This window comes from Ursus arctos, unplaced genomic scaffold, assembly GCF_023065955.2.
Source record: "Ursus arctos isolate Adak ecotype North America unplaced genomic scaffold, UrsArc2.0 scaffold_14, whole genome shotgun sequence".
Lineage (NCBI taxonomy): Eukaryota > Metazoa > Chordata > Mammalia > Carnivora > Ursidae > Ursus > Ursus arctos.
In genome coordinates, this window is record NW_026622808.1 from 16,679,831 (window position 1) to 16,704,778 (window position 24,948).

A 24,948-nucleotide genomic window follows, 5' to 3' on the forward strand; every position below is an offset into this window, starting at 1 on the left:
GGAGGTGAGGGAGCTAGCCACGAAGTTGCTTGTCTAAGACAGAGGAACAGCATGTGCAAAGGCCCTGTGGCAGGATTTTGGGGTAAGATTCTGGGGTGGCCTGGTGTCTTGGAGGAACAGTGAGGAGGCCTGTGTGGCTGGAACAGAGTGTGTGAGGGAAAGTGGTGAGTGGAAGAGGTGAGGGCAAGGAGGGACAGGGGCATGTCATGTAGGGCCTTGTTGGCTGCAGGGCAGTGGGCTATAAGAAGAGGAGGGACATCATGACTTGCCCAGATGCTCCCAGGTGTGCTCCTCAGTGGGGAGGACAGACTGTGGGGACAAGGGGGGAGCCTGGGGACCAGGTTAGAGGAGAATACGCTAGTTCAAGCTAGGATGTTGGGTGCCAAACCGGGGTGGAGGCAGGGGAGAGAGGGTTCAGAAGATTTTGAGTCTGTTGCCGAGGTAGGACTGATCATGGGTTAGATATGGAGGAAGGCAGCAGGCCTCAGTAACTCCACCAGCAGCCCCCCACTCCCAGGTGCCCAGGCCTGTGTTGAGCTGGTGGGGGAAAGAGATGCCAGGTCCTGCATAGAAGGGGCTGGGCTGCAGGTGCTCCCGCCCCCCTCACGGCTCCTCCTCCTCCACCCCCTCTCAGGGCGACAGTTACAGGCAGAGAAGAGGAAGTGGTAGCTAGCTAGCAGAGGCAGGCAGGCGGTGGAGGCCGCAAGGGCGCGCGGGCTGACCCGGGGAGGCAGCAGCCATGGAGCTGTGGCGCCAGTGTACCCACTGGCTCATCCAGTGCCGGGTGCTGCCGCCCAGCCACCGTGTGACCTGGGAAGGGGCCCAGGTGTGCGAGCTGGCACAGGCCCTCCGGGATGGCGTCCTTCTGTGCCAGTTGCTCAACAACCTGCTGCCCCATGCCATCAACCTGCGTGAGGTCAACCTGCGCCCCCAGATGTCCCAGGTGAGCCTGCCGCTGGCTGGCGTGCCAAGGGTTGGGGGGGCACCCCTGGCTGGCACCGGGAGACTTCATACACTGAAACTCTGGGCTTGTGATGTGGAAGGGAATATGCTGCAGCCTCTGGGGCTGGCACAGGGGGATGGGGGGAGGATGGAGGGGTGGTAAACTCTGAGATCCGGGGGTGTCTCACCCAAGGGTAGCAGGGATGGGTTAATAGGCTCTGAGTTAGTGCACATCTAGGCTGAGAACGGACACATTTGGTGTTAAAGCTTCCAAGCCGCAGGCTGACTCCACTGAGGTTCAACCCCCCGGATGGGACTGTGTGGGGGTCTTGAGGGATACCTGGGACCCCCACCCCACCCCCGAGGTGGTCAGCAGGGTGCCTGAGGTTTTTACCTCCTTTGACATCCCCCCTTCTGCCTATGGGGGAGGGGCCTCCACCAACTTCTTCCCCCACATGTGTCTCCTCCTCCCAGGCCCTGGGCCCCTTCCTTCCCCTCACATCTTCTTCCCCTTCGCTTCCTGCCTGGGCCTGGGGCGCGTGGGGCGAGTGGGGGGCTGTGGGCCCCCGGGGCTCTGGTCTTCCTGGCTCTCTCCATCCCAGGGAGACATTGAGAAAAGGCTTGGTCTTGAGCCCAAGAGTGGGTCCTGGGGTTTTGGAGCCTAGGAAGAGCTGCTCTTTCTCTGTAGGGATTACTGCAAAGGCCCAAGTCCAGGGAGGGTGGATTGTGCTGAGCGGGCCCTGCTAGACTCAGGAAATATATTCAAATCCCTATTTGAATGCGGTTGGGGTGGAGGAGGTAACGTGACTGGATCCCCTCTCTGCTGCACCTTCTCTGCGTCCCTATGGTCTCCTGGGTGCTGGGTGGAAGCGATGTATGCTGGGGGCTGGGGGCTCCTGGTGTCTCAGCTGACTTGGGAGTCTGAGAGGACACTCACCTCCGGCCCTCAGGCTCCACTCTGGAATGAACGCTCTGTGCCTGGGAGCTGCGGATGGGTGGGGGGCCTTTGAGATGCCACGTGTGGATGGGGAGAGGGGAAGTCAGCACTCAGGGAGGGGGCTCATGGGGGTGCCTGGGGGCATTCCCTGGGGACCCAGCCGTGGGGCGGAGGACGTGGGTGGCCCACCGTCCTTAGCCCAGGCAGGGCTTCCTGATAGGATGAGGGAACTCCAGAGGCCCAGCCCCTCTGGCCACAGGCCATCCCAGATTTGCATACATTTGCTTACCTCCTGGCTTCCAGCAGATGGGGAAGTAGCCAAGGGACCTGTCAGGCCCTGACCGGCAGGCGGTCAAGGTCCCCAGTGAAGCTTTAATAGCAGTTAATGGGGAAGTGGATAAACTTGAGGATGAACTTCCACCCCTGCCCACATCTTGCCTACAGCCGCTGTCTGATGAAGGGCACCGCAGGCGGGGCGGGGGGGGGGGGGCATGGCCTTAATATCTGGGAAGGCCGCTGTGGGGACAGCAGGGAGGCAGGCTCCTTTGTGTTGGGCAGTGCTGAGGATCCCGACCAGGCCTGGCCCTCGAGGTGCTCCCAGACTGGGGACACAGACACCCCCAGCCCTGTGTGGTCACGACTGGGACCGAGGGAGAAACCTCTGGGCGGGGAGCCCTGAAGCAAAGGCAAGATATTGAAGCCCTGAAGCAAAGGCGAGAGCGGACATTTGTGCCCTGTTTTGAGGAGTGAGTAGGACCTTCTCACTGCTCCGGCCTCCTCCGCCCGGCTGCGTCTGGCCCCAGGCTGCACAGGGGTGTTCCCCAGCCCTCCCGTCTGGAGCTCTGTGCCTTGCTGCCTCCGCTCATCTTGTCTCCCCGCAAAGCTCAGCCCTGTGCCCCGTTCCGTGTGTGCGGGAAGCTAGAAGGTCGTTCCACTGAGATGGAGGGAGGTGCCACAGAACAGAACAGCCTCTCTAGCTTTGCAGGGCCCTGTCTGTCCACCGATTTAAGCTGAGGCCATGGACTGGGATGTGGAAGGGTGGAGGGAGAAAGGGGGAATGCTCCTGATGGGAGAGGCATAGATGAAGGTGTGGGGGCCGAAATTCAGATGCTTCTCAGTTCGTCTGCTTCTTCTCAGTGTCCAGGGAAGAGGGCGGGAAGAGCACCTGGGCTCAGAGGCAGTTACGATGCATGTCAGGCCTCTTCTTGGTGCTGGGACAGCGGGAAGGAGACCCACATAGAGTCCCTGTCGCTGAGGAGCCCGCCTTCTCGTGGGCGAAAAGGACAGGGAGCAAATAAGGAAACGTTTCACCTGTGGGGAGGGGGTATGTGCTCTGGAGAAATCAAAGCAGGAAAGGGAGCCCCTGAGTGTGGGGGTCGCACTCGTGAATAGGTGGTCCGGGAGGCCTCACTGATAAGGTGACATTTGAGCAGAGCCCTGGGGAAAATGAGGGGATGAGCCTTGTGAATCCGGGCACGTAGTGCTCCTGGCAGGGGGTAACTGCCAGTGCAAAGGCCCTGAGGTGAGAGCTTGTGGGTGGCCTCAGAGTCTGCTGGGGTGGCTCATGGCTGCAGTCAGACCAGAGCGAGTCTCCAAGCTGGATGGGGCCTCTGAGATCTGAGACCAAGGGAGGGTCATATCGTAGGCGGCCCCCCGACCACTAGACATCCTAGCTCACCTCCTCTCTCTGGGAGTCCACATTCTGGGTTGCAGAGATGAAACTTTAAGGCCAAGGGAGTGGAGAGGAAGGGACGAATGTGACAGTCATTGTGGGAAAGACCCACCAGGGTGTGGGAGCTGATTAGACCTGGCGGAGGCAGGCGCTGAGGCCCGGATGATGTCAAGGTTCCTGGCCTGTGAATGCCTGGGCCACTGGCAGAGGCAGGGGAGAGGGCGGGAGAGGTAGAAAGGAGGTCAGCTGGAGGGCAGTGGCTCTGAGGGGCCAGACCTGGGTTCAAATCTTGATGCCACCACCTCCTGGCTTACCTTCTTCGAGCCTCAGTTTCCCCATCTGTGAAACGTGGATGAAAATGGGACCTTTGTTTCGAGGACTGTTGTGTATTTCAATGCTGCTTAGCACGGTGTCTGACACCTGGTAAACCCCCACTAACAAGGCTTCTTAGGAAGGACGTGGGGTAGCGAAAGGGTAGCACAGCGAGCAGGAGTTTAGGTTGGGCTAGGATTTCTCAGCGGGCGTGATTTTGCCCCCCAGGGGCATTTGGCAATGTCTGGACGTGTTTTTGGTTTCATCACATCTGGGAGATGCTACTGAAATGTCGTGGATGGACGTCAGGGCTGCTGCTTACTACCCTGCAATGCCACTCACAGCAGAGCATTCTCTGCCCCAAACGTCAGTCATGCTGAGGTTGAGAAATCCTGTGATCAGGCACAGAGAGCTGCTAGAATCTTTAAAATATTTACTTGGTTGAATAATACATTCATATGGTTCAAATATTAAAACACATAAAAAGTTGGGGCGCCTGGGTGGCTCAGTCAGTGAAGCCTCTGCCTTCAGCTCAGGTCACGATCTCAGAGTCCTGGGATTGAGCCCCACATTGGGCTCCCTGATCTGCAGGGAGCCTGCAAATCTGCTTCTCCCGCTCCCTCTGCCCCTAACCCTGCTCATTATCTCTCTCTCTCTCTCTCCAACAAATAAATAAATCTTAAACAAAAAAAGCAGAGAAAAAGGTGCACAGGGAAAAATATAACTTCTAGTCCTATCCGTCGGATACCCAGCTCCTTCCTTCTCCCGTAAGTAACTACTTTCTTTCCCCTTCCTTCCTTCCTTCCTTCCTTCCTTCCTTCCTTCCTTCCTTCCTTCCTTCCTCCCTCCCTCCCTCCCTCCCTCCCTCTTTCTTTCTCTTTCTTTCTTTCTTTTCTTTCTTTCTTTCTTTCTTTCTTTCTTTCTTTCTTTCTTTCTTTCTTTTTTCCTCCCTCCCTCCCTCCCTCCCTCCCTCCCTCCCTCCCTCCCTCCCTCTCTCTCTTTCTCTCTTCCTTCCTTTCTTTCTTTCTTTCTTTCTTTCTTTCTTTCTTTCTTTCTTTCTTTCTCTTCCTCCCTCCCTCCCTCTCTTTCTCTTCTTTCTTTCTTCTTCTCTTCTTTCTTTCTTTCTTTCTTTCTTTCTTTCTTTCTTGTTGACTATATAGGCTTCCAGAGTTTCTTTATGCAAACATAAGCAAATAGGAATTTAGGTTCTTATTTCCTACTCTCCTCCCTTAACACGGAAGATGGCACATACCACTGACTGCTTTATATCTTGCTTTCCTCACTTAATAATCATCTTGGGACTCTATCCAAATCAATACGTAGAGATTGTCCTCATTTTTGAGAAAACATGTCTGCACAGTATGCTGAATAGTCCCATTGATTTAACAAATGACTTATATTGTGTTAACTATGTGCCAGGCAGTCATCCAAACCAGGGGCCAGCAAACTACAGTCCAACAGTTGAATCTGGACCAAGCATGATTTTATAAATAAAGTTTTATTGACACACAGCCATGTCCATTGATTCATGTATGTATTGTCTACGGCTGCTTTCCAGCTACAACCATGGAGTTGAAGAGTTGCCACAGAGACCGTCTGGCCTGTGGAGCTGAAGATATTAACTATCTAGACCTCTGTAGAAAAAGTTTGCAGATTCCTGTTGTAAACATTTTCTTTTCTTTTCTTTTTTAAGTTTTATTTATTTGAGAGAGAGAGAGAGAGAGAGAGAGAGAGAAAGCAACAGAGAGCACAAGTGAGGGGAGGGGCAGAAAGGGAGGGAGAGTCCCAAGCCGACACTGCATTGAGCGCCGAGCCCGATGTGGGGCTCAATCTCACGACCCCGAGATCATGACCTCAGCAGAAACCAGGAGTCGATTGCTTAACTGACTGTGCCACCCAGGCGCCCTTGTAAACATTTTCTATACATTAACTTGTTTAATCCTCATAACACCCTAGGTGGCAGATGGTATATTATCCTTATTTTTCACGTGAGGAATTGAGGCACAGAAGTGCCAAGTCACTTTCCTCAGGGTACCTAACTTGAAAGCAGCAGAGTTGGGGATTGGAACCCTGGACACCCTGGTGTGGGGATTCTTGCTGTCGACAGTTACCCAAAACTGCCTCTATCCCATTGCTCAGTGGGGTGACCATTTATTTTATCATCCTCTGTGTCAGTGGACACTTGGATTGTGCCAGGCTTTTTTATGACACCTTTACTGCAGCCATTAACCTTGTCCGTGAATCATTTTTTGATTTCTCCACTGTGTGACCTTGGGCTTGTTACCTAACCTCTCTGTGCCTCAGTATCCTCATCTCTAAAATGGGGATAATAAATCCCTATCTTTAAGCGTTGTTGTGAGGGATAGTGAATTACTATAAAGAACCTAGAGGGGCACCTGGGTGGCTCAGTCGTTAAGCGTCTGCCTTTGGCTCAGGGCATGATCCCGGCGTTCTGGGATCGAGCCCCACGTCAGGCTCCTCCGCTGGAAGCCTGCTTCTTCCTCTCCCGCTCCCCCTGCTTGTGTTCCCTCTCTCGCTGGCTGTCTCTATCTCTGTCAAATAAGTAAATAAAATATTAAAAAAAAAAAAAGAACCTAGAAAAGTCCCTGGCTGCACAGGAATGTTATTATTGCTGCCATACACATGAGCAAGTATCTCCACGGGGTTTCTCAGAAGGATTTGCTGGCTCCAAGTGTCTGAGCCTTTGTGTTTTTGGCAGGTATTGCCAAGTTGTTCTCCATATGGGCTTATTCCCATGTGGGCTATTCCAATTACATTACCACTAACAAAGCATGAGAGTGCTTCCTGGCCATCACCTTGCCACAGACTGTTCTATTGTTAAGTGTTTGGAGTCTTGCCAACTTCATGGGTGATAAATGGAGCTCATTATGGCTCAATTTACATTTCTCTTATTCTGAGTGAAGTTGAACCTCTTTTTCTTTGTTTAAGAGCTATTTCTATTTTCTCTTTGTGAAGTAATTATTTGTTCATATCATTTGCCCATTATTTTGTTTTTTGCTTCTGCAACTGCTGTCCTTTCTTTCTTATTGATTTTTAGGAACTCTTTATATATTAGGCTGGCTTGAATTTCAAGTCAGGTATTTACTACCTTTGTGACTGCGAAGAAAAAAAAAAAACATTGCTTGACCTATCTGAGCCCTGGTTGTCTCATCTATAAAATGGGGATGTGGACAGCACCTTTATTTCAGGGGTTGTATGAGGGTTAAATGTGATAGGTTAAGTTACATTCCTTACTGGTGTGATTGATGAGCTAAATTTAGCCAATGCTAAAATAATGGGAGGCACTCTTTTTTTTTAAATTTATTTTATTTATTTTTTAAAAAGATTTTATTTATTTATTTGACAGAGATAGAGACCGCCAGCGAGAGAGGGAACACAAGCAGGGGGAGTGGGAGAGGAAGAAGCAGGCTCATAGCGGAGGAGCCTGATGTGGGGCTCGATCCCATAACACCAGGATCACGCCCTGAGCCGAAGGCAGACGCTTAACTGCTGTGCCACCCAGGCGCCCCTGGGAGGCACTCTTTTTGTTAATTTGATTTCAGTCAGTCTGAGTTGGCTGTACGATGTGGTATAAGTCAGGGTGTGTAATGTTAGCTGCTGTAACAAACTACACACTTTAGCAGTCAGGGTGTACTTCTTGCTCACATCACAATCTAGTTTGGGTCATCTTGGGGGTTAAGGGAGTGGCTCTTCTTTACAAAGTCCCTACAGGAACCTAGACTCCTTCCATCCCGTGCCCTACTTTCCCTAAAGCCCTTGAAGTCCTCTCTATCCCAGAAGGTAGGGAAGAAGAGTGTGAGGAAGGAAACCAGGGGAGGCTTTCATGCGCCAGGCCCAGAAGTGGTGCTGTCACCTCCATTCTTGATCCATTGGCCAGAACTCCATCACATGGTCCCATCCAACCACAAGAGAGGCTGAGAATGGTTTAGCTGGGAGCCAGGGAGAACAGGAAATGGTTGGGTGGACATAGAAGAGAATGCTGTAGAACTCCAGAATGATGCCTGGCTGGCTTCAGAGAGACAGGTCTGGAGGGGCTGGCTTGGAGGAAGCCGTAGTGAGATAAGGAATGAAGGGGGCATGAATCAAAGCCATGGGGGAGGGATTCAGCTAAGGACTGGGGAGCCTGGGTGGCATCAAATCTCAGCAAAGTAGGCTGGGTTGGGTTGGGTTGGTTGGAAGACCTCATCTCAACATGCGTACTATGGCTGATGGGGACAGAAGTCTAGGAGGGCCAACATTTGGTATCGTGCCTTCTTTTCTTCCAGTCTGTTCTGTTCACTGACTTCCTTTTGTGCTTACTACTGGGAAATGTCACCCTTTAGGATTTTCCACAGAGGATGATGAGAAATCCTGTCCCTCTCCTGCTCCCAGCCCTCCCATGGCTCCCCATTGCCTTTGGGGCAAAAGACAAAGTCCTCACCCTGACCCATGAGAACCTATGCGTTTGGCCTCTGCTCACCTCCTGGCCCTCCCCTCTCTCCTCTCTTCTCTTTCCTCACTCTACTCCAGACACACAAGCCTCCTTGCTGTTCCTAGAACCCACCAGGTTGATCCAGGCTCAGGGCCTTTGCACATCAGTCCTTTCTCCATGGATCTCTCTTCCCCCAGATATACAGCATGATTGTTCTCTTATCTCCTTCAGGTTTCTTACCAGAGAGCTTCCCCAGTTTCCACACATAAGATTGTACCCATACCCCCTGCCCCTCTGTGCTGTCTCTTCTTTTTCTTATTTTATTTTTCTCCCTAGCACACAGCTCTCTGACCTACATAGTTTTTACTTCTTTGCTTATTATCTGCTTCCCACACTGGAATGTCAGGGCAAGGCTTTCATCTGTTTCGTTCACAGCTGTGTCCCTGGTGCCTAGAACAGCACCTGGCACATAGTAGGTGCTCAGTAAACATTTATCAACTATTCACTTCATTCATTTATTCATCCTTCCTTTAATGCCAGGACAGCAAATCATAACTTATGCCTTGTTTCTTACACACAATTTAACCGATACATGGTCACACTTATTTGTTGACATGTTGTCTGTGGGGCTTTCATTACATGAATAATCACGACAAGGACACTATGACCTGCAAAGCCAAAAAAAAAAAAAATTGCTATCTGTCTCTTTACGGAAAGAGTTTACCAATTGATCCCTGATTTAGTGGGTATGTGTTGAGTGCTTACTTATTATTGGTTAGTGTTGGCTGGTTAGCAGTGGTTAAGTATGGATTGCTTGAGATCAATCCCGCCTCTACTTGTTCCTAGTTATGTGACTTTGGGCAAGTGTCTAGGCCTCTCCTGCCTTTGGTTTTCTCACCTGTAAAATGGGGAAAATGATGATGATCCTGCTAATAATAATGATGATGACACCACCCACGTCATGGATATTTCCTTGTATTAAACGGTGTGCAGGATGATGGAGAATTCCATGATGAATGGTGCACAGATCCTCATGCAGCTCGTGGAAATAGATGAGGGAATAGGCAGTTAACCGAGAGTGGAACACAGTCTGCCAATGGGTGGGTGGAGCCCGGGGCATTGTGGGAGTGGAGAGGAGGGAAACCCCAGAAGCAATCAGGGTAGGCCTCTTGGAGGAGGTGATATGCCGATCGAGTGTGGGAGGCTGGGGCCTTTTTGAGGAGCCAACAGAAGTTCTGTTTGTCTCCCTTGTTAACATTAATGACTCCAGGAAGTGGCAGCACCCAAGGGTGTGTTGGGTGGGCACAGCTGAGCTTCTAAAGGTCTCACCACATTGTAGAAATTAACTGTCCCCCTCTGATAGCAGAGATGGTGTTCTGAGACCTGGGCTTTAGGATGAACTTGGGAGTCACGTCCCTTGGGGAAGAAATAAACGATGTTCAGTTGGAGAAGTTTGAAGTTTGAGGAAATTCTGAGCTCAGTCTGCAGAAATTTTTACCAAGAGTTTTAGAACTTGTGACAGAAAACCCAACTGAAACTGGCTTAGTAAAAAATGATATTTATTGGCTCATATAACTGAAAATGTCTTCAGGTCCAGCTGGATCCAGGGGCTCCATTTCAGGATCACCTCCACCCCCATCTCTTAACTCAGCTGTCTTTTCAGTGTTCTCCATTCTCAGTCATCCTTTCCCCTCATGGTGGCAGGCAGGGGTGCCCAGCTGCTCCAAATTTAGATGTCCACATTTTTGTGTACAGTGGAAAATGGCTGCTCAAGCCCAGATCTATGCCTCACTGGACATGATTTCTTGTGTGTGTGTGTATGCGTGCGTGTGTGTGTGTGTGTGTGTTTAGGGGGGAGTCACATGTCCGTTCCTCAACCAATTGTTGTGGTCGGTAGAATATGCTGTTCTGATTGGCCAGGCTGAGGTCACATACCTCTTTATGGAGATGGAGAGGAGTTGACCCTACCCAAAGGAGCTAGACGGGGCGGAGGAGGGGTGGCTCCCCAGGGGACGCTGAGGGGCTGCTAGCAGAAGAAGTGGGAATAGATGTCAGGAGGCAATCACTGTTTATACTGGCATCAGGTACGAAGTTGCTGCACAACCTCTCACCAGTCCCCGCTGCTGACAATTGGAGCCCCATCTTTCTCCGTCTTGGGGGCTGCTCTGTGCATCGTAGGATGTTTGGCGACATCCCTGACCTCCACCCACTCAATGCCAGTAACACCCTCTCCCCTGGAGCTGTGACAACAAAATGTCTGCGGACATTGTCAAGTGTCCCCTAGGAGGTAGAATCCCCTATTCCCCCAGCCCCACCCCCACAAACTCTATTTTGGAGGGAGCAAGCTTCCGATCTTGGGGAGGGTCCAAAGAGTCATGCATGAACAATTACTGTCTGGGGACAGTGAAGAAGAGATCGAGAGCTTCAGTGAGTTGGAATGATCATTTATTTTATTATCAGCAATGGGAGCTGTGCTGATTGCCGGGGTTATGGGAAAGAACACAGCAGACACATTCTCTGGTCTCCTAAGTTCATGGCCTTGTGGGGGAGAAGGGCAGTGTACTTGTTTCCTGTGGCTGCACGAACAAAGGACCACAAACGGGATGGCTTAAAATAACAGAAATATATAGTCTCATGGTTCCAGAGGTTAGAGATCCGAAATCAAGGTGTGAGCAGGGTCGAGCTCTTTCTGGGGGGCTCTCGGGGAGAATCCATTCCTTGCCTCTTCCAGCTTCCGGTGGCTCCAGGCGTTCCTTGGCTCTTGACTGTGTCACTCTGTCTTCACCAGGTTGTCTCTTCTGTGTCTGTCTGTCTGTGGGTCTCTTCTGTGTGTCTCGTGTAAGGACACTTGTTGGTGAATTTAGGGCCCACCCAAGTAATCCAGGATGATCTCGTGACCTTGAGATCCTTAACTTAGTTACATCTTGCAAAGTCCTTTTATTATTTTTCCCCCCAAATAATGTCACATTCACAGGTATGTTCCAGGGATCTGAGGTGGTTATATCTTTTGGGGGGGGGCACCATTCAACCCACTATAGACAGTAAAAAAGCAAATCAACAAAATATTACAATAAATGCTACAGGCAAAATAAGCCAGGGGTCAAGATGGAGAAGAGGAAAGGGGCATGCTTCTGGACGGTGGTCAAGGAAAGCTGAAGGATGAGGAGCTAGCTCTGGGAAGAATGGGGCAAGGAGGGCAAATGCCATGCAAAGGCCCTGTGGTGAGGAAGGTCTAAATGAAAGTGAATGGTGAAGGGAGAGTGCTGGGATTAAGGTCGGGAGGAAGGCCCTTTGCTAGTGTGGCTGTGGGTACGTGTGCACAATTAGATGTGATGGGAAGTCCTTGGAGGGTTTAAGCAAATTGGTGGGTTAAAGAGGTCCCTCTAGCTGCTCTGTGGGGACCAGACTGTTAGGGTAATTGAAATGGCAGTGAGGGGACCTGGGCGGAAGGGTTGAGGGAGGTGTCCCATGGGGTTGTAATGGTGGCTGGACTAGAATCAGGAACAGTGGATGGGTTCACATTTCAGTGGTTGTGCTGGTCAGACTTCCTGACAAACCAGATGGGAGAGGGGTGGGAGTGAATGAAAGGAGGGGTGAGATGATGTCTAAGTTTGCAGCTTAGGAACCCGTGTGAATGGGGGCATTACTTGCTAAGATGGGAAGGCTGGGGAGAGTCAAGTTTTGGGGAGTTACTCAAGTTTTGGGGAGCTCCTTGATGGGGGTGAGTTGCCTTGGAGATGGAAGGCAGCATAGCATAGTGGTTAATGTAGGTGGTTCTCAACTAGGGGCGTGGGGAACAACTCTGTCCCCCCAGGGGACATTTGGCAATGCCTGGAGATATTTTTGGTTCTCACTACTGGAGGGAGTGGTGTGCTCCTGGCATCTAGTGGGTAGAGACCAGGATGCTGCTGATATCCTAAATGTCCTGTAATCCCGGGACAGCCACTGAAATATCAATTGTGTTGAGACTGAGAAACCCTGTTTGAGGGGCAGGGACACTAGTTACATGGGGGTCTGGGTTCTAGTCTTGACTGTGGGATCTTGGGTGAGTTACCGTTCCTTTCCATGACTCAGTCTCCCCACCTTTCAAATGGGGGTCAGGATAGTCCCTGCCTTATAGGTCTGTTACAAGAATTAAATGAGTGAATTGTTGTAAAGTTGTCACGTGCTTCAAGCAGTACCTAGTAGTGATTGGTGGGCAAACTCATAGGGGTGGATGAGATCATTTGGGGAGGGAGGAGAGAGAGAGAAGAAAAGGGGTCTGAGCCTCAAGGTGTAGCAGCATGGGGAGGTTGGGGAGAGGCGGAAGAAGAGGCCAAGGAGTCAGAAGGGAACCAGTGACTTAGGAGGAAAGCTAGAGACCAAAAGAAGAAAGCGTATCCACATGAGGTGTTGGTACTTTGAAACAAACACTTTTATTGAAGTGGACGGGAATAGTGTCGAAGAGTATAAGAAATAACAGCAGTAGAAACAGGTCCCGTTTTTGAGGCACTTACTGTGTGCAAATGTTGTTCCAGGTACGTAACACTTATAACTCATTTGATTTTTACAACAAGTCCATGGAGTAAGTGCCATGATGTTCAGGGTATCTCTTCTGCGAGTCAAACCACCCCAAACTTAAAGACATAAGACAACAACTATTTTAAAATTCTCACAGCTTTTGTGAGTCAGGAATTCAAATGGAGTGTGGAGATGATGGTTTGTCAGCCCTGCAATGAGAAGCCTTGAATGTCTGAGGGCTGGAATCAGCTGGAGGATCCTTCCTCTGCATTCTGGGAGTCTGGGATGGGGTGACTCATGCTGAGCTCAGCTGGGTCTGTTGACTGGAACAGCAGCCTGTGGCCTCTCCATGTGGCTTGGGCTTCCTCACAACATGGTGACTGAGTTTTGAGAAGGAGTGTGGAGAGATCAAGTGTTTCTCACGGTGGAAGCTGCAAGTTTTCTTCTGACCTACTTAGAGACCACGTGGTGTTGCTTTGCTGTAATTCACTAAGACCAGCCTGGATTCAAGGGCAGAGGAATCAGAATCCACCTCCCGATGGTGGTGTGACAAGTCCCACTGCAGAAGCACCCACATGCTGGTTGGGTGCTATGTTCGTGGCCATCTTTGGAAAGCACAACCCGTTCTTCGTTATTATCCTAGTCTCACAGATGAGGAAATGGAAACATGGAAAGTTTAAGTGAGTCACCCAAGTGAACAAGTGGCTATGCTGGGATTTGAGCCCCCAAACCTGTGACTATAAGCACTATATGAATATCGCCTCTTTGAGGGGGACATATGAACCTTTTAAGTGGTTATGGAGATAGTCTTGGATTCAGATTTCTGGTTTTCTCAGTCATGGTTTAGCCAGGAAAGCAGAAATCATCTTAGATCTTTCAGACAGAGAGGATTTAATTCAGGTTATGGCTAATGGGTGATGAGGGAGCTGAGAAGACAGATGGGGAATGCTGAGGTAACCCAGAGAGTGGCCACTAGGCTGGAGAAACAGTAGAAGAGGTAGTGTGATCGGGTCCAGAGGCCGGAACCATTCAGGGGAGCCAGGACCTTGTGCAAGAGCTGCCATCAGGGAGCCAACACCAGGAAGGAGACATATTTGCTGCTGAAGAGGCAGAGCAAGGGAAGGAGAACTACCCTGGTTTCTCTTCCTCCCGCCCTCTGGTCTCCTGTCTGGACATCCCATTGGCTAAGCCCACCTGGAAGCCAGGGTGTAAAGGAGCCTGGGAAATGTGGTTCTCTGCTGTGGAACAGAGCAAAGGGCAGGCAGGGAATGGATCTGAGAGCAAGCGGACCAATGGCCCTCATGGTTAACTGCCTCTTTGAGCTCTGTGTTGTCTCAATGGGAGCTGCTGTTACCGCTATTTGCCTGCAAACAGGTGAAATGCAATGGTTTTGTTTCCTGAGACAGGGTCCTCTTTAGCTCTAATGGCTCTGGTGGTTTTGGAGTTCAGTTTAATCTTAGATCAAACCCAGATCTCCTTTCTTAGGACTCTCCACCAGCACACAGCTCATCAGCCTTCCTCCAGACAGCCCATCAGAGATCTGCCTGCAATAATTATTTCCCCGGCTTCCTCCAAGTCACCTGTAGTCCTGGCAGAACACCGCAGCAACTTCATGGCTTCTCAGTGAACAGTGTGTTTCCAGAAACTCACCTTGGGGTGTCTGTCTTGTGCCTGTCTGCCCTGGGGACTCAGAATGATCCCCACATGGGTGCAGCATCCAGCACCCCAAAAGATGTGGGGCTGTTCCCTTTAGTGTGATCTGTGCTGGATTGTGGGACTGGGGGAATTGGGAGAAAAGCATTAACGATTTGTGATGCCCTCTCAGGGACTCTGACATATGGCCAAAGGTTGGAATGCTGTGGTGACAACCACTTGCCCCATTTTGATTACACAGTTTTTTTTTTTTTCCAATTATTTAGAGAGGGAGAGAAGTGGGGAAGGGCAGAGGGAGAGGGAGAGAGAGAATCTTAGGAGCTTGACACAGGACTCGATTTCACGACCCTGAGATCATGAGCTGAGCAGAAATCAGGAGTCGGACACTTAGCGTCCTGAGCCACCCAGGCGCCCCTGATTACACAGTTTTGATATCCAGTTTTGGTAGATCAGCACCTGATACTGCCCTTGGTCCACTCCCTCCCACTCCCCCTTTCTCACTTTGCTCCAGCCACACTGGCCTCCAACCTCTTTTTCCGATGCACCAGGCAGTGTCCTGCCTCAGGACGTTTGCCCTGGCTGTTCCCTCTGCCTGGAATGCTTTTCCTCCAGGCGCCCATCTGGATCATTCCATCCTTCGAGCCTTTGCTCCGATGTCACATTCTGAGCGACGCTCCCCGGACCTTATTTAAAACTGCATCCCCTCCTAGCACTCCCCTCCCTTATCTCACTTATTTTTCTCCCTTAATACTCACCACCTTATACATACACATTCATGTAACACTTTGGTTGTGTGTCCTTCTACCAGAGTGTGAGCCTCACGCTAGCAGGGATGTCTATCTCTTTTGTTCACAGCTGTATCCCCAGCACTTGGATCAGTACGTGGGTCATAGTCGATGCTCAATAAATATTTGTTGAGTCAAGGAAGGGGTGGTTGCAAGTTTAGAGCACTCTGTCATGCCGCCCCATCTGATCACACGCTACGTACCCTCTCGGTTTGCGTCTTACACTCGGCACCATTCTTCTGCGATTTATCGTAGCGCCGCATGTATCAGTCCTTCATACCTTATTCCTGAGTCGTATTCCAGCGTATGGACGCCCCGCAGTTTGCTCATCCTTCCTGCTGCTGATCAACACTTGGGCTGTCACCACGTTTTGGCTGTCACAGACGCGGCTGCTGTGAACACCGGCTCCCTGTGCACACTGGCTATAATTTCTTAATGTAAACGTCTGAGGGTGGGATGAGTTGTGTGGCAGGTGCGTGTCTAACCTTTTAAGAAGCTGCCAAACCATTCTTGCAACTTGGTTGCACCGTTTGACCTCCCAGCCCACAGTGCGTGAGCGTTGCCTGGAGCACTCCCCCTCTTGCTCGGCCATCCCTTAGTCCTCGGCTTTATCAGACACCTCTCCCATTTAACCAGATCCCTCCTGGGGCTCCCTGTGCTGCTTGCCATGCTCACTAACCCACCACTGTTGTAACCAACCAATTATTAATGCCGCTGTCTGCTCAGTGTCCATCCCCCCACTAGAGTATAAGCTCTGTGCAGACAGGGTTCTGTCTGTCTCGGCCACCGCCGGGTCCCGGGGCTTGGCACACAGGAGGCACTCGATACATGCTTGCTGAATGAATGTATGTCCCCGCCTGGTGGGCCAGGTGCTAGAGTGGAGATTTGGTTGGCATTTTCATTCCCAGAGCGAAGACGAGGAAGTGGAGGCCCCAGATGGTGCAGTAACCCACCCATGGTCCTTCAGCTTGCAGCAGCTGCGCTGGGAGTGGAACCATGTCTGTCTGACCTCCTTGACTGACACTGAGATGTTGAATGTGTGTTGGCGTGAGAGGGGATAAGACAGAAGAGAGACAGGCTGGCATGGGGAAACTTTTGAAGGCCAGGAAGAGGTGTTGATGCTCTGTACCTCTGCTTCCAGGCTTTGAAGAGGTTGCACAGCACGCCCACCCTCTCTGGTCTGCTAGATGAAGTCTTGCAGTCCCCAGATTAAGGGGCTTCAGGGCTGAACGCAGAGGCCCCCCCCCTTTTCTGTCTCCCTGAGCAAGCCCTGGTAACAGGCATTTCCTGTTTCCGGTGGCTCCCTGGGCCGGGGTGGGGGTAGGGCAGCTGATTGTAGCAGTTGTACTCAGCTGTGGGTCCTCTCTGCTGCTCCCTGCCCCCAGTCACCAAATGGGGCCTCTGTCCCTGCGTACTGGTTCCCTAGAGGAGGGTGGCAAACTAACCAACCTTTCTGGCTCTTTCTTTGTCTTGGGCAGAGGTTGTGCTGATGGAGGACCAGGAGGCAAAGGGGAAGTGTCTGGGTGCTGATTTGCATATGGGCAAGATGCCAGCCCAACTCTTTGATATTCTGGTGGAAGGGGGAGGGGGGCTGAGGGGCTTGCCTCACTAACGCGGAGGAAATGTTCTCACACACCCCTCCTACTTTTGGTTAAAAGGCCTCTTGTCCTTTGCCACCTCTCCCACGCTTTGGGCTACCAGAAAGTCCTTCTGGTGGTCTAACCTCAGTCATTTCTTGCTGTCTGAGGGAGCCCCTTTCTTCAGCTGGCCCTACCCCAACCTGGAGGGCTGATGAGTCATACCCCCTACCCCTCTTGAGATGTCACATGACTGGGGGGAAGAAGTCTCAAGGCTCAGCTGATCTCCCTGAGGTCTGGAGGGAACTTCCTCCCTCAGGCCAGATGAGGCCAACTGTTCTGTTGCCCCTGGTGACTTGCAAGCCCTGTCTGGAGTCAGCCTACAAGGCTGCAAAGGCTGCTGGGCAGGAGAGTGTTACATGTGGTTCCTGTCACGTGCCGAACCTTCTACGTGTCACCAGGAGGCAGCCTGGTGTGGTTCAAAGAGGTAGGGTGGTACAGTGGTTAAGGGCATGGCCTCGAGGCTCAGAGAGCTTGTATCTGGCTCTTCACTCCTTCCTGTGTGGCCTCGGGCAAGTGATAGATCTCACGGAGACTCAGTTGTTTCACCAGTAAAATGTGGATTCGTTCATTCACCAACCTCTCCTGAGCATCTAGTAGGTGCCAGGCCTTGTACTAGGTGTTGAGGCCACAGCAGTGAGCAGACAACACTGAGAATCCTGTCCTCGTGGAGCCGATGTGCCGGTGTGTTAGGGAGGACAGACAGACACTAACAAAATAAGTAAGAGAACTATGCAGTGCCCCAGACAATAAGCTCTACGGAAAAAACACAAAGCAGAGGGGAGGATGGGGAGTGCTAGGGGTGTGTGTGTGCGTGCGTGTGTGTGCGTGTAGTGCAGTTTTAAGTAGTGTGACTAGGAAGGTCTCACTGAGAAGTGACATTTCATCAAAAGCCCGAAAGAGACAAGGGAGGGAGGCACCAGGTGAATGGGGGAGGGACATTCTGAGCAGATGGGAACAGCCTGTGCAAAGGCCCTGGGGCATGGCTATGCCTGGCATGTTGGAGGAACAGTGAGGAGGCCTGTGTGGCTGGAGCAGAGAGAGCTAGGCGGAGAACGGGAGGAGGGGTAGGTAGGGAGGGGATGGGGCAGGTCATGTGAGGGCTTGTGGTTTGCATCTGGGTAAGATGGGAGACTTGGGAAGGTTTTGATAATATTTCTCTGGCTACCATGTTGAAAATAAATGACATGCGTCCAGGGGCAGAAGCAAGCAGTCCAATGAGGAGGACACTGAAGTAATGTAGGTGAGCGATAATGGTGGCTTGGGCCTGGCAGGTGCAGAGAAGGGGCGGGATCCTGGCTGTATTTGGAAGGTGGCACGGATAGGATTTGTTGAGGGGTTGGAGGTGGACGAGAGAGAAACGGAGGAGCCAAGGTGACTCCAACGTTTTGGGTCTGAACACCTGGAAGGGAGATGTCATTAGAGTGTGCCTCGTAGATCTCAGAATCAACGTTGTTGGGGGGATTGATCAAACCCGTGCCTGGCCAACTCTTCTTCTCAGGTTTGGAAGAGGCTATGCTCTCAAGAAATGGTGCCCCCCGGAAGGGCTGGGGGCTCTGGAGGGCAGGGGCTGGTCACACAGGCAGTTCTGGGTCACTGAGGGACTCCTTAGAGACAGCTTTGGGAAACGGGGCTGTAGCGAGAAAGGGAGGGTGAGCCGTGGGACAGAAAGGAGGGAACACGGGACAGGACAGAAGCACGCTGCTTGCTGTTTGTGGATATGTGCGTGCTGGAAAGAGAGTGAGGACTTGGGCTGGAACGGTCCACATCTACTTGCAGAGAGGGGCAACCAGTGAGGAGGGAAGGAAGAGAATGAGATCAGAGACAGTGCGCAGGACTTGGAAATGTAACTATAATGTTTAATTAAAAAGAAAATATATTTACCCAAAGGAGCTGAGAACTCATGTCCACACAGAAACCTGCACAGAGATGCTTAGGGCAGCTTTCACATCATTGCCAGAACTTGGAAGCAACCAAGATGTCCTTCACTAGGTGATTGATAAGGAAACTGTGGGCCATTCAGACAAGGGGAATTATGGAGACAGTGGTTGCCAGGGGCTGGGGGGAGGGACAGTTGAACAGGCAGAGCACAGAGGGTCTTGGAGGCAGTGAAGCTACTCTGTATGTTACTATAATGGTGCATACGTGTCCTTATCTATTTGTCCAAACCCACAGAACGTACATCAGGAGTGAACCCTGATGTAACCATGGACTTTGAGTGATGACATGTCAATGTGGGTTCACTGATTGTAACAAATGTACCCTCTTTGGTGGGGAAGGCTGATAGTGGGGGAGGCTGTGCATGCTTGGGGGTAGGGAGGTATATGGGAAATCTCTCTACCTTGCATTCAATTCTTCTGTGGACTTAAAACTGCTTTAAGGACATAAAGTCTATTATAAAAGAAAAGAAAAAAGAGGGGCGCCTGGGTGGCGCAGCTGTTAAGCGTCTGCCTTCGGCTCAGGGCGTGATCCCGGTGTTATGGGATCGAGCCCCACATCAGGCTCCTCCGCGGGGAGCCTGCTTCTTCCTCTTCCACTCCCCCTGCTTGTGTTCCCTTTCTCGCTGGCTGTCTCTGTCAAATAAATAAAATCTTTTTAAAAAAAAAAAAAAAGAAAAGAAAGGAGGGAGGGAGGGCAGAGTAGAGCCTCCAGACAGGACTGATGGAGTTACCATGCCCGGCAAAAGGGGCTGACCAGGTGTCTTCTCATCTCCCTCCAGCTTCGGCCAGACTGTTTGTCTCTGCTCCCCGTGGTCTCTCACCCTGCAGAGGTTAGCCTGAGCTCTTCCATTGGACAGCAGTGTTCCAAGAAAGCAAGAGCCGAGGTTGCAAAGCCTCTGGGTGCCTAAGCTTGAATTCGCACAGTGTTACTGCCACTGCGTTCTATTGGTCAAGGCAAGTCACAGACCAGCCCAGACACAAAAGATGGGGAAGCAGGCTGTTTCTACTTGGTATTTGCCCGACTTAAAAAATGTTGTGTATCTGGCGGGTAGGCGGTTGTATCTTGTGGTTTTCATCAGCATCACTTGATGACTACCAGGGTTGGCTCCCTCCTCATGGGTTTGGGGCATTCGTGATTCCTCTTCAGGGACACTTGGTTCATGTCTTGCCAATTTTCTGATTGAATTTTTGTCTTTTTCTTATTGAATCATTAGGAATGCCTTATAAATTTGAATACAAACGTGTAGCAAATATCCATTTTCAGTCTGTGGCTTGTCTTGTCACTCTCTTCCTGATACTTTTTGATGAGCAGATCCATATTTTAGTTTGATCAAATCTTGTTTATCTTTTGGACTTTTTGTTGTTCTGAAACCACTCACAATTCTGAGGTCATCCAGGTAGTCTCCTCAATCAATTGTCTTCTCAAAGTCTGGCCTTTAGCATTTTTTTTTTTTAAAGATTTTATTTATTTGACAGAGAGAGAGACAGCCAGCGAGAGAGGGAACACAAGCAGGGGGAGTGTGAAAGGAAGAAGCAGGTTCCCATCTGAGGAGCCTGATGTGGGGCTCGATCCCATAATGCCGGGACCACGCCCTGAGCCGAAGGCAGACGCTTAACCGCTGTGCCACCCAGGCGCCCCTGGCCTTTAGCATTTAAATCTTTAATACCCTCTGGATTTTGTTTTGAGTAGGATATGAGGCAGGCATTTGATGTATTGTTTGTTTTTTCACCCTTATGGATAACTGGTTGAACCACCCACAATTAGGAAATAGTACCTCTTTTTACCATAGGTCTGTAACAGCTGCTCGGTCATAAAAGACATTTTCATACATGTGTGATTTATTTCTGGGTCCTCTATTATGGTTTATTTGTCTTTATCCCTATATTTCTTCTCTATTGCTAAGTAACAAATTATCCCCCCAAATATTCCTTTATTGAGCACTTATTATGCTTATGAGTTTTTTGGATCAGGAATGATGAAATGGCTCAGCTGGGGTTTCTCGTGAGGTTGCAGTCAGATGTCAGCCAGGGCTACAATCATCCGAAGGCTCAACTATGGCCGGAGGATCTGCTTCCTTGGTGACTCAGTGACGTGGAACCCCGGTTCCTCTCCACTTGGACCTCTCCATAGGGCTGAGTGGTCTTACAACATGGTGGCTGGTCAGTGATCCAAGTGGCCCAAAGTGGAAGCCGCAATGCCTTTTATTACCTATCCTTGAAAAGTCATGTAGTGTTACTTCTACCATACTCTATCAGTCAGTCACACAGGGCTAATCTTGGTTCAGTGAGAGAGGTAATTACAAATAGGGCACAAGTACTGGGATCTGTGCGCCACTGGGGGCCATCTTGGAGGCTACCTGTTATAATTACATTGTCTTAATTACTGTAGATTTATGATAAGTCTTGATGCGAGTATTCCCAGTTAACTTTTCCTCTACAGAATTGTCTCGGCTATTTGCGACTCTGTGCTTTCCTGTATAAATTTTAGGATTCATGTGCCAAGTTCAGTGAAAAACCGTTTTGAGATTTTAACTGAAATTGCGTTGGACCTATAGCTCAATTTTGGAGAGGGCTGAAGTTCTTACAATACTGAGTCTTTCTAGACAGGAATTAGTATATATTTCACTCTATTTGTTTGGATCTTCTTTCATATTTTTCAATAAAATTTTATGATTTTCTCCATTAAAGATTTTCCACATCTTTTTGTTAGATTTCTTATGTATCACTAGCTTTTTTGTATGTTTGTTTTACATTTTTTAGGTTATGGTAAATGGTATCCTTTTAAAATTGGAGTCCACATTTTCCTGCAGTGAAATGCTCAGTTCTTCAGTTTACTGCTCAGTCAGTTACAGCAGATGTATACACTTGTGCAACCCACACCCTTATCAAGACACAGAACATTTCCATCGCTTGTGGCCTTTCTGAGTCAATCTCCACCACCCTCCCCACCCCAAAAGCAACCACTGATCTGATTTCTATCACCATAGATTAGTTTTGCTTATTCTAGGATTTTGTAAATATTATCTTTTTAAGAAAATAGCATTTTCTGATTGATTGTTGCCAATGCACCAACACATAGTAACCTTTGTGTATTGATTTTGTATTCACTCACACTGTGAAGTCACGGTATTGATTCTGGTCGTTTATCTGTATATTCTTTTGGGTTCTCTGAGTTGACAGTGGTACCTTCTGCAGATGCCCAATTTCTTCCTCCCTTCTCCCCTTCCCTTCCCTCTTCCCCTACTCCTCCCCCTCTCCCCTCCCTTCCCTTCCCTTCCTTTCCTTTCCCTTCCCTTTTCCTTCCTCCCTCCCTTCCTCCCTCCCTTCCTCCCTTCCTTCCTTCCTTCCTTCCTTCCTTCCTTCCTTCCTTCCTTCCTCCCTACCGTTTCCTTGTTTTGTCTTGCAGTGCAGGCTAAGATCTTCAATGCAGTGTTGACTAGAAATGGTAATGGGGACACCCTACCTTAGTTCTGATTTCAAATGCCAGGGAATCTTTTCAACATTTTCCCATTAAATATAATGTTCTGCTTTTTATTTAAAACAAAGACTTAAGATTTTTTTTTTTTTTAAGATGCTCTCTTTGGGGCGCCTGGGTGGCTCAGTCGTTAAGCGTCTGCCTTCGGCTCAGGGCGTGGTCCGGCTCAGGGCGTGGTCCCAGAGTCCTGGGATCAAGCCCCACATCAGGCTCCTCTGCTGGGAGCCTGCTTCTTCCTCTCCCACTCCCCCTGCTTGTGTTCCCTCTCTCGCTGGCTGTCTCTCTCTCTGTCAAATAAATAAAATCTTAAAAAAAAAAAAAAAGAAGATGCTCTCTTTATCAGGTTACAGAAATTCCTTTCCACTCTTACTTTGCCAAGTGTCTTTTTTTCTTTCTTGCTCTCTTTCTTTTTTTTTTAAAGATTTTTTAAAAAATTTATTTGAGAGAGAGAGAGAGAGCGCGCACAAGGGGGGAGGGGAGCGGCAGAAGGAGAGGGAGAAGCAGGCTCTTCACTGAGCAAGGAGCCCGACGCAGTGCTTGATCCCAGGACCCTGGGATCATGACTTGAGCTGAAGGCAGATGCTTAACCAACTGAGCCACCTGGGCGCCCCTCTTTCTCTCTTTCTTTATCACAAATGGATGTTGAATAGCTACTCTGTTTTTTGTGCACCTCTAACTACTACTAATCTCTTTTCAACAGAGAGAGAACAAGCCTTGGGCAGGCAATAGATCCTGCTGGACTTTACTAACACCGTTTACATCGTATTTACTTTACACTGCCTTCTTTTTATAACAAATGATCCTAGTTTTCTTTTGAGACCAGAATGTAAAGTTCTCTTCTTAAATACATTTATTTAAGTTGAAGTTTATTTATTGACCTTATTTTATTTTTTAAAGATTTTATATATTTATTTAACAGAGAGAGAGAGAGAGAGTGCACAAGTGGGGGGGGTGGCAGAGGGAGAGGGGAGAGAGAGAAAGGGAGCCCAATGGGGCTCGATCCCAGGACCCTGGGAAGCTGGAGGCAGACCCTTCACTGATTGAGCCACCCAGGCATTTCTAAGTTAAAGTTTATTTAAGTTCATAGATAGTGGAGCAGGTATACTGTGGATGCAGCAATAATTGAGAAGATACAGTCTGAAGATGGAAGTGTGAGATCCATGGGTACAATGAACGCTGTGTATTGACTTGATACACATATGTTGCTACAGCATAGTGCTTGCCGTCATGCTGCCTGGGTTTGCATCCTGGATAGCTGTCCTTGCCTCAGTTTCCTTATCTGTAAAATGAGGATATAATAGTACTTGCAGAATTCCATTACACACACACACACACACACACACACACACACACACACGGGGGAGGCCGGGAGAGAATATGAGTTGGTGGGGAGTAAGAGAGAGAGAAAGTCAAACTCATAGAAGCAGAGAGTAGAAGCTTAGCAGGGGCTGAGGGGATGAGGAAAATGGGGAGATGTTGGTCAAAGGATACAAAATTGCAGTTAGGTAGAATGAATCTGTCTAGGGATCTAATGTGCAGACATGATGTAACCTCTGTCCTTAATAATACTGTATTGAGGGGTGCCTGGGTGGCTCAGTTGGTTAAGCATCTGACTCTTGCTTTTGGCTCAGGTCATGATCTCAGGATCATGAGATCCAGCCCCACATTGGGCTCACTGCTGAATGTGGAGTCTGCTTAAGATTCTCTCTCTCCCTCTCCCTCTGCCCCCCTCCCACTCCCACTCACATGGGCATGTGCACACACACCTCTCTCTCTCTCTCAAAAAAAAATAATAATACTGTATCGAACACTGGAAATATGCTAAGAAAGTAGATTTCAGGTGCACTCATCACCCACAAAAAAAATGACTGTGTGAGGAGATGCTATGTTAATTAGCTGGACTGTAATAATCATTTCACTATGAATATTCATATCAAATAATCACATAGTATGCCTTAAATATTTACAATATTATACACACACACACACACACACACACACACACACACACGTTATATAGAGAGTGCTGGGAATTGGGCACATAGCAGGTGCTCACATGAAGCCATGAGATAAAACTGTGGTCAAGAAAGGTTGGTTAGGATTCTGTAGGATCTGGGGACCCTAGAGAGAGCTGAGCCCATTGGGACATTTGCATGAATCGATATCAGGCGAATGCAAGGGCTTGTTTATAGCAGACCCAAATACCCCAGACCCAGGGTGACATCCTGTGTATGACTGCTGCATCAGTTCGTATCTTGTGGTCGCAAGTTACTACAACCCAACCCAAACTGATTTAAACAAGAAAGGAATGTGTTGGCTCATGACACTGAGAAGTTCAAACATGTTTCCCATAAATGGAACCATACAATATGTGACCTTTTGTGCCTGACTTCTTTCACGGAGCGTCACGTTTCTGAGGGTTATCCACACTGTAACTTGTATCAATGCTACACTCCTTTCTATGGCCTAATAATATTCTATGTTATCGACATACCTTATTTCGTTGATCTGTTTATCAGTTACAGACATAGGTAAATTCGCGGAGACAGAAAGCAGACAGTGGTTGCCAGGGAGAAGGGAGAGCTTGGGAATGGCAGGTGACTGCCTAACGGGGACAGAGTTTCCTTTTGGGCTGAGAAGAAAGTCTTGGAACTGGATGAGGT

General features: G+C 49.5%; 1 protein-coding gene across 1 annotated transcript in view; it reads left to right on the forward strand.

Annotated features, from left to right (window-relative positions):
- The first annotated feature begins 637 nt into the window (after nucleotides 1–637).
- The window catches only part of VAV1 (vav guanine nucleotide exchange factor 1), a 50,938-nt gene continuing 26,627 nt past the window's right edge, over nucleotides 638–24,948 (forward strand). The window contains exon 1 of the mRNA XM_048227161.2: nucleotides 638–943. Coding sequence (XP_048083118.1) covers nucleotides 740–943 — 204 coding nt within the window. The 5' untranslated portion in view covers nucleotides 638–739. The remainder of the gene's footprint in view (nucleotides 944–24,948) is intronic.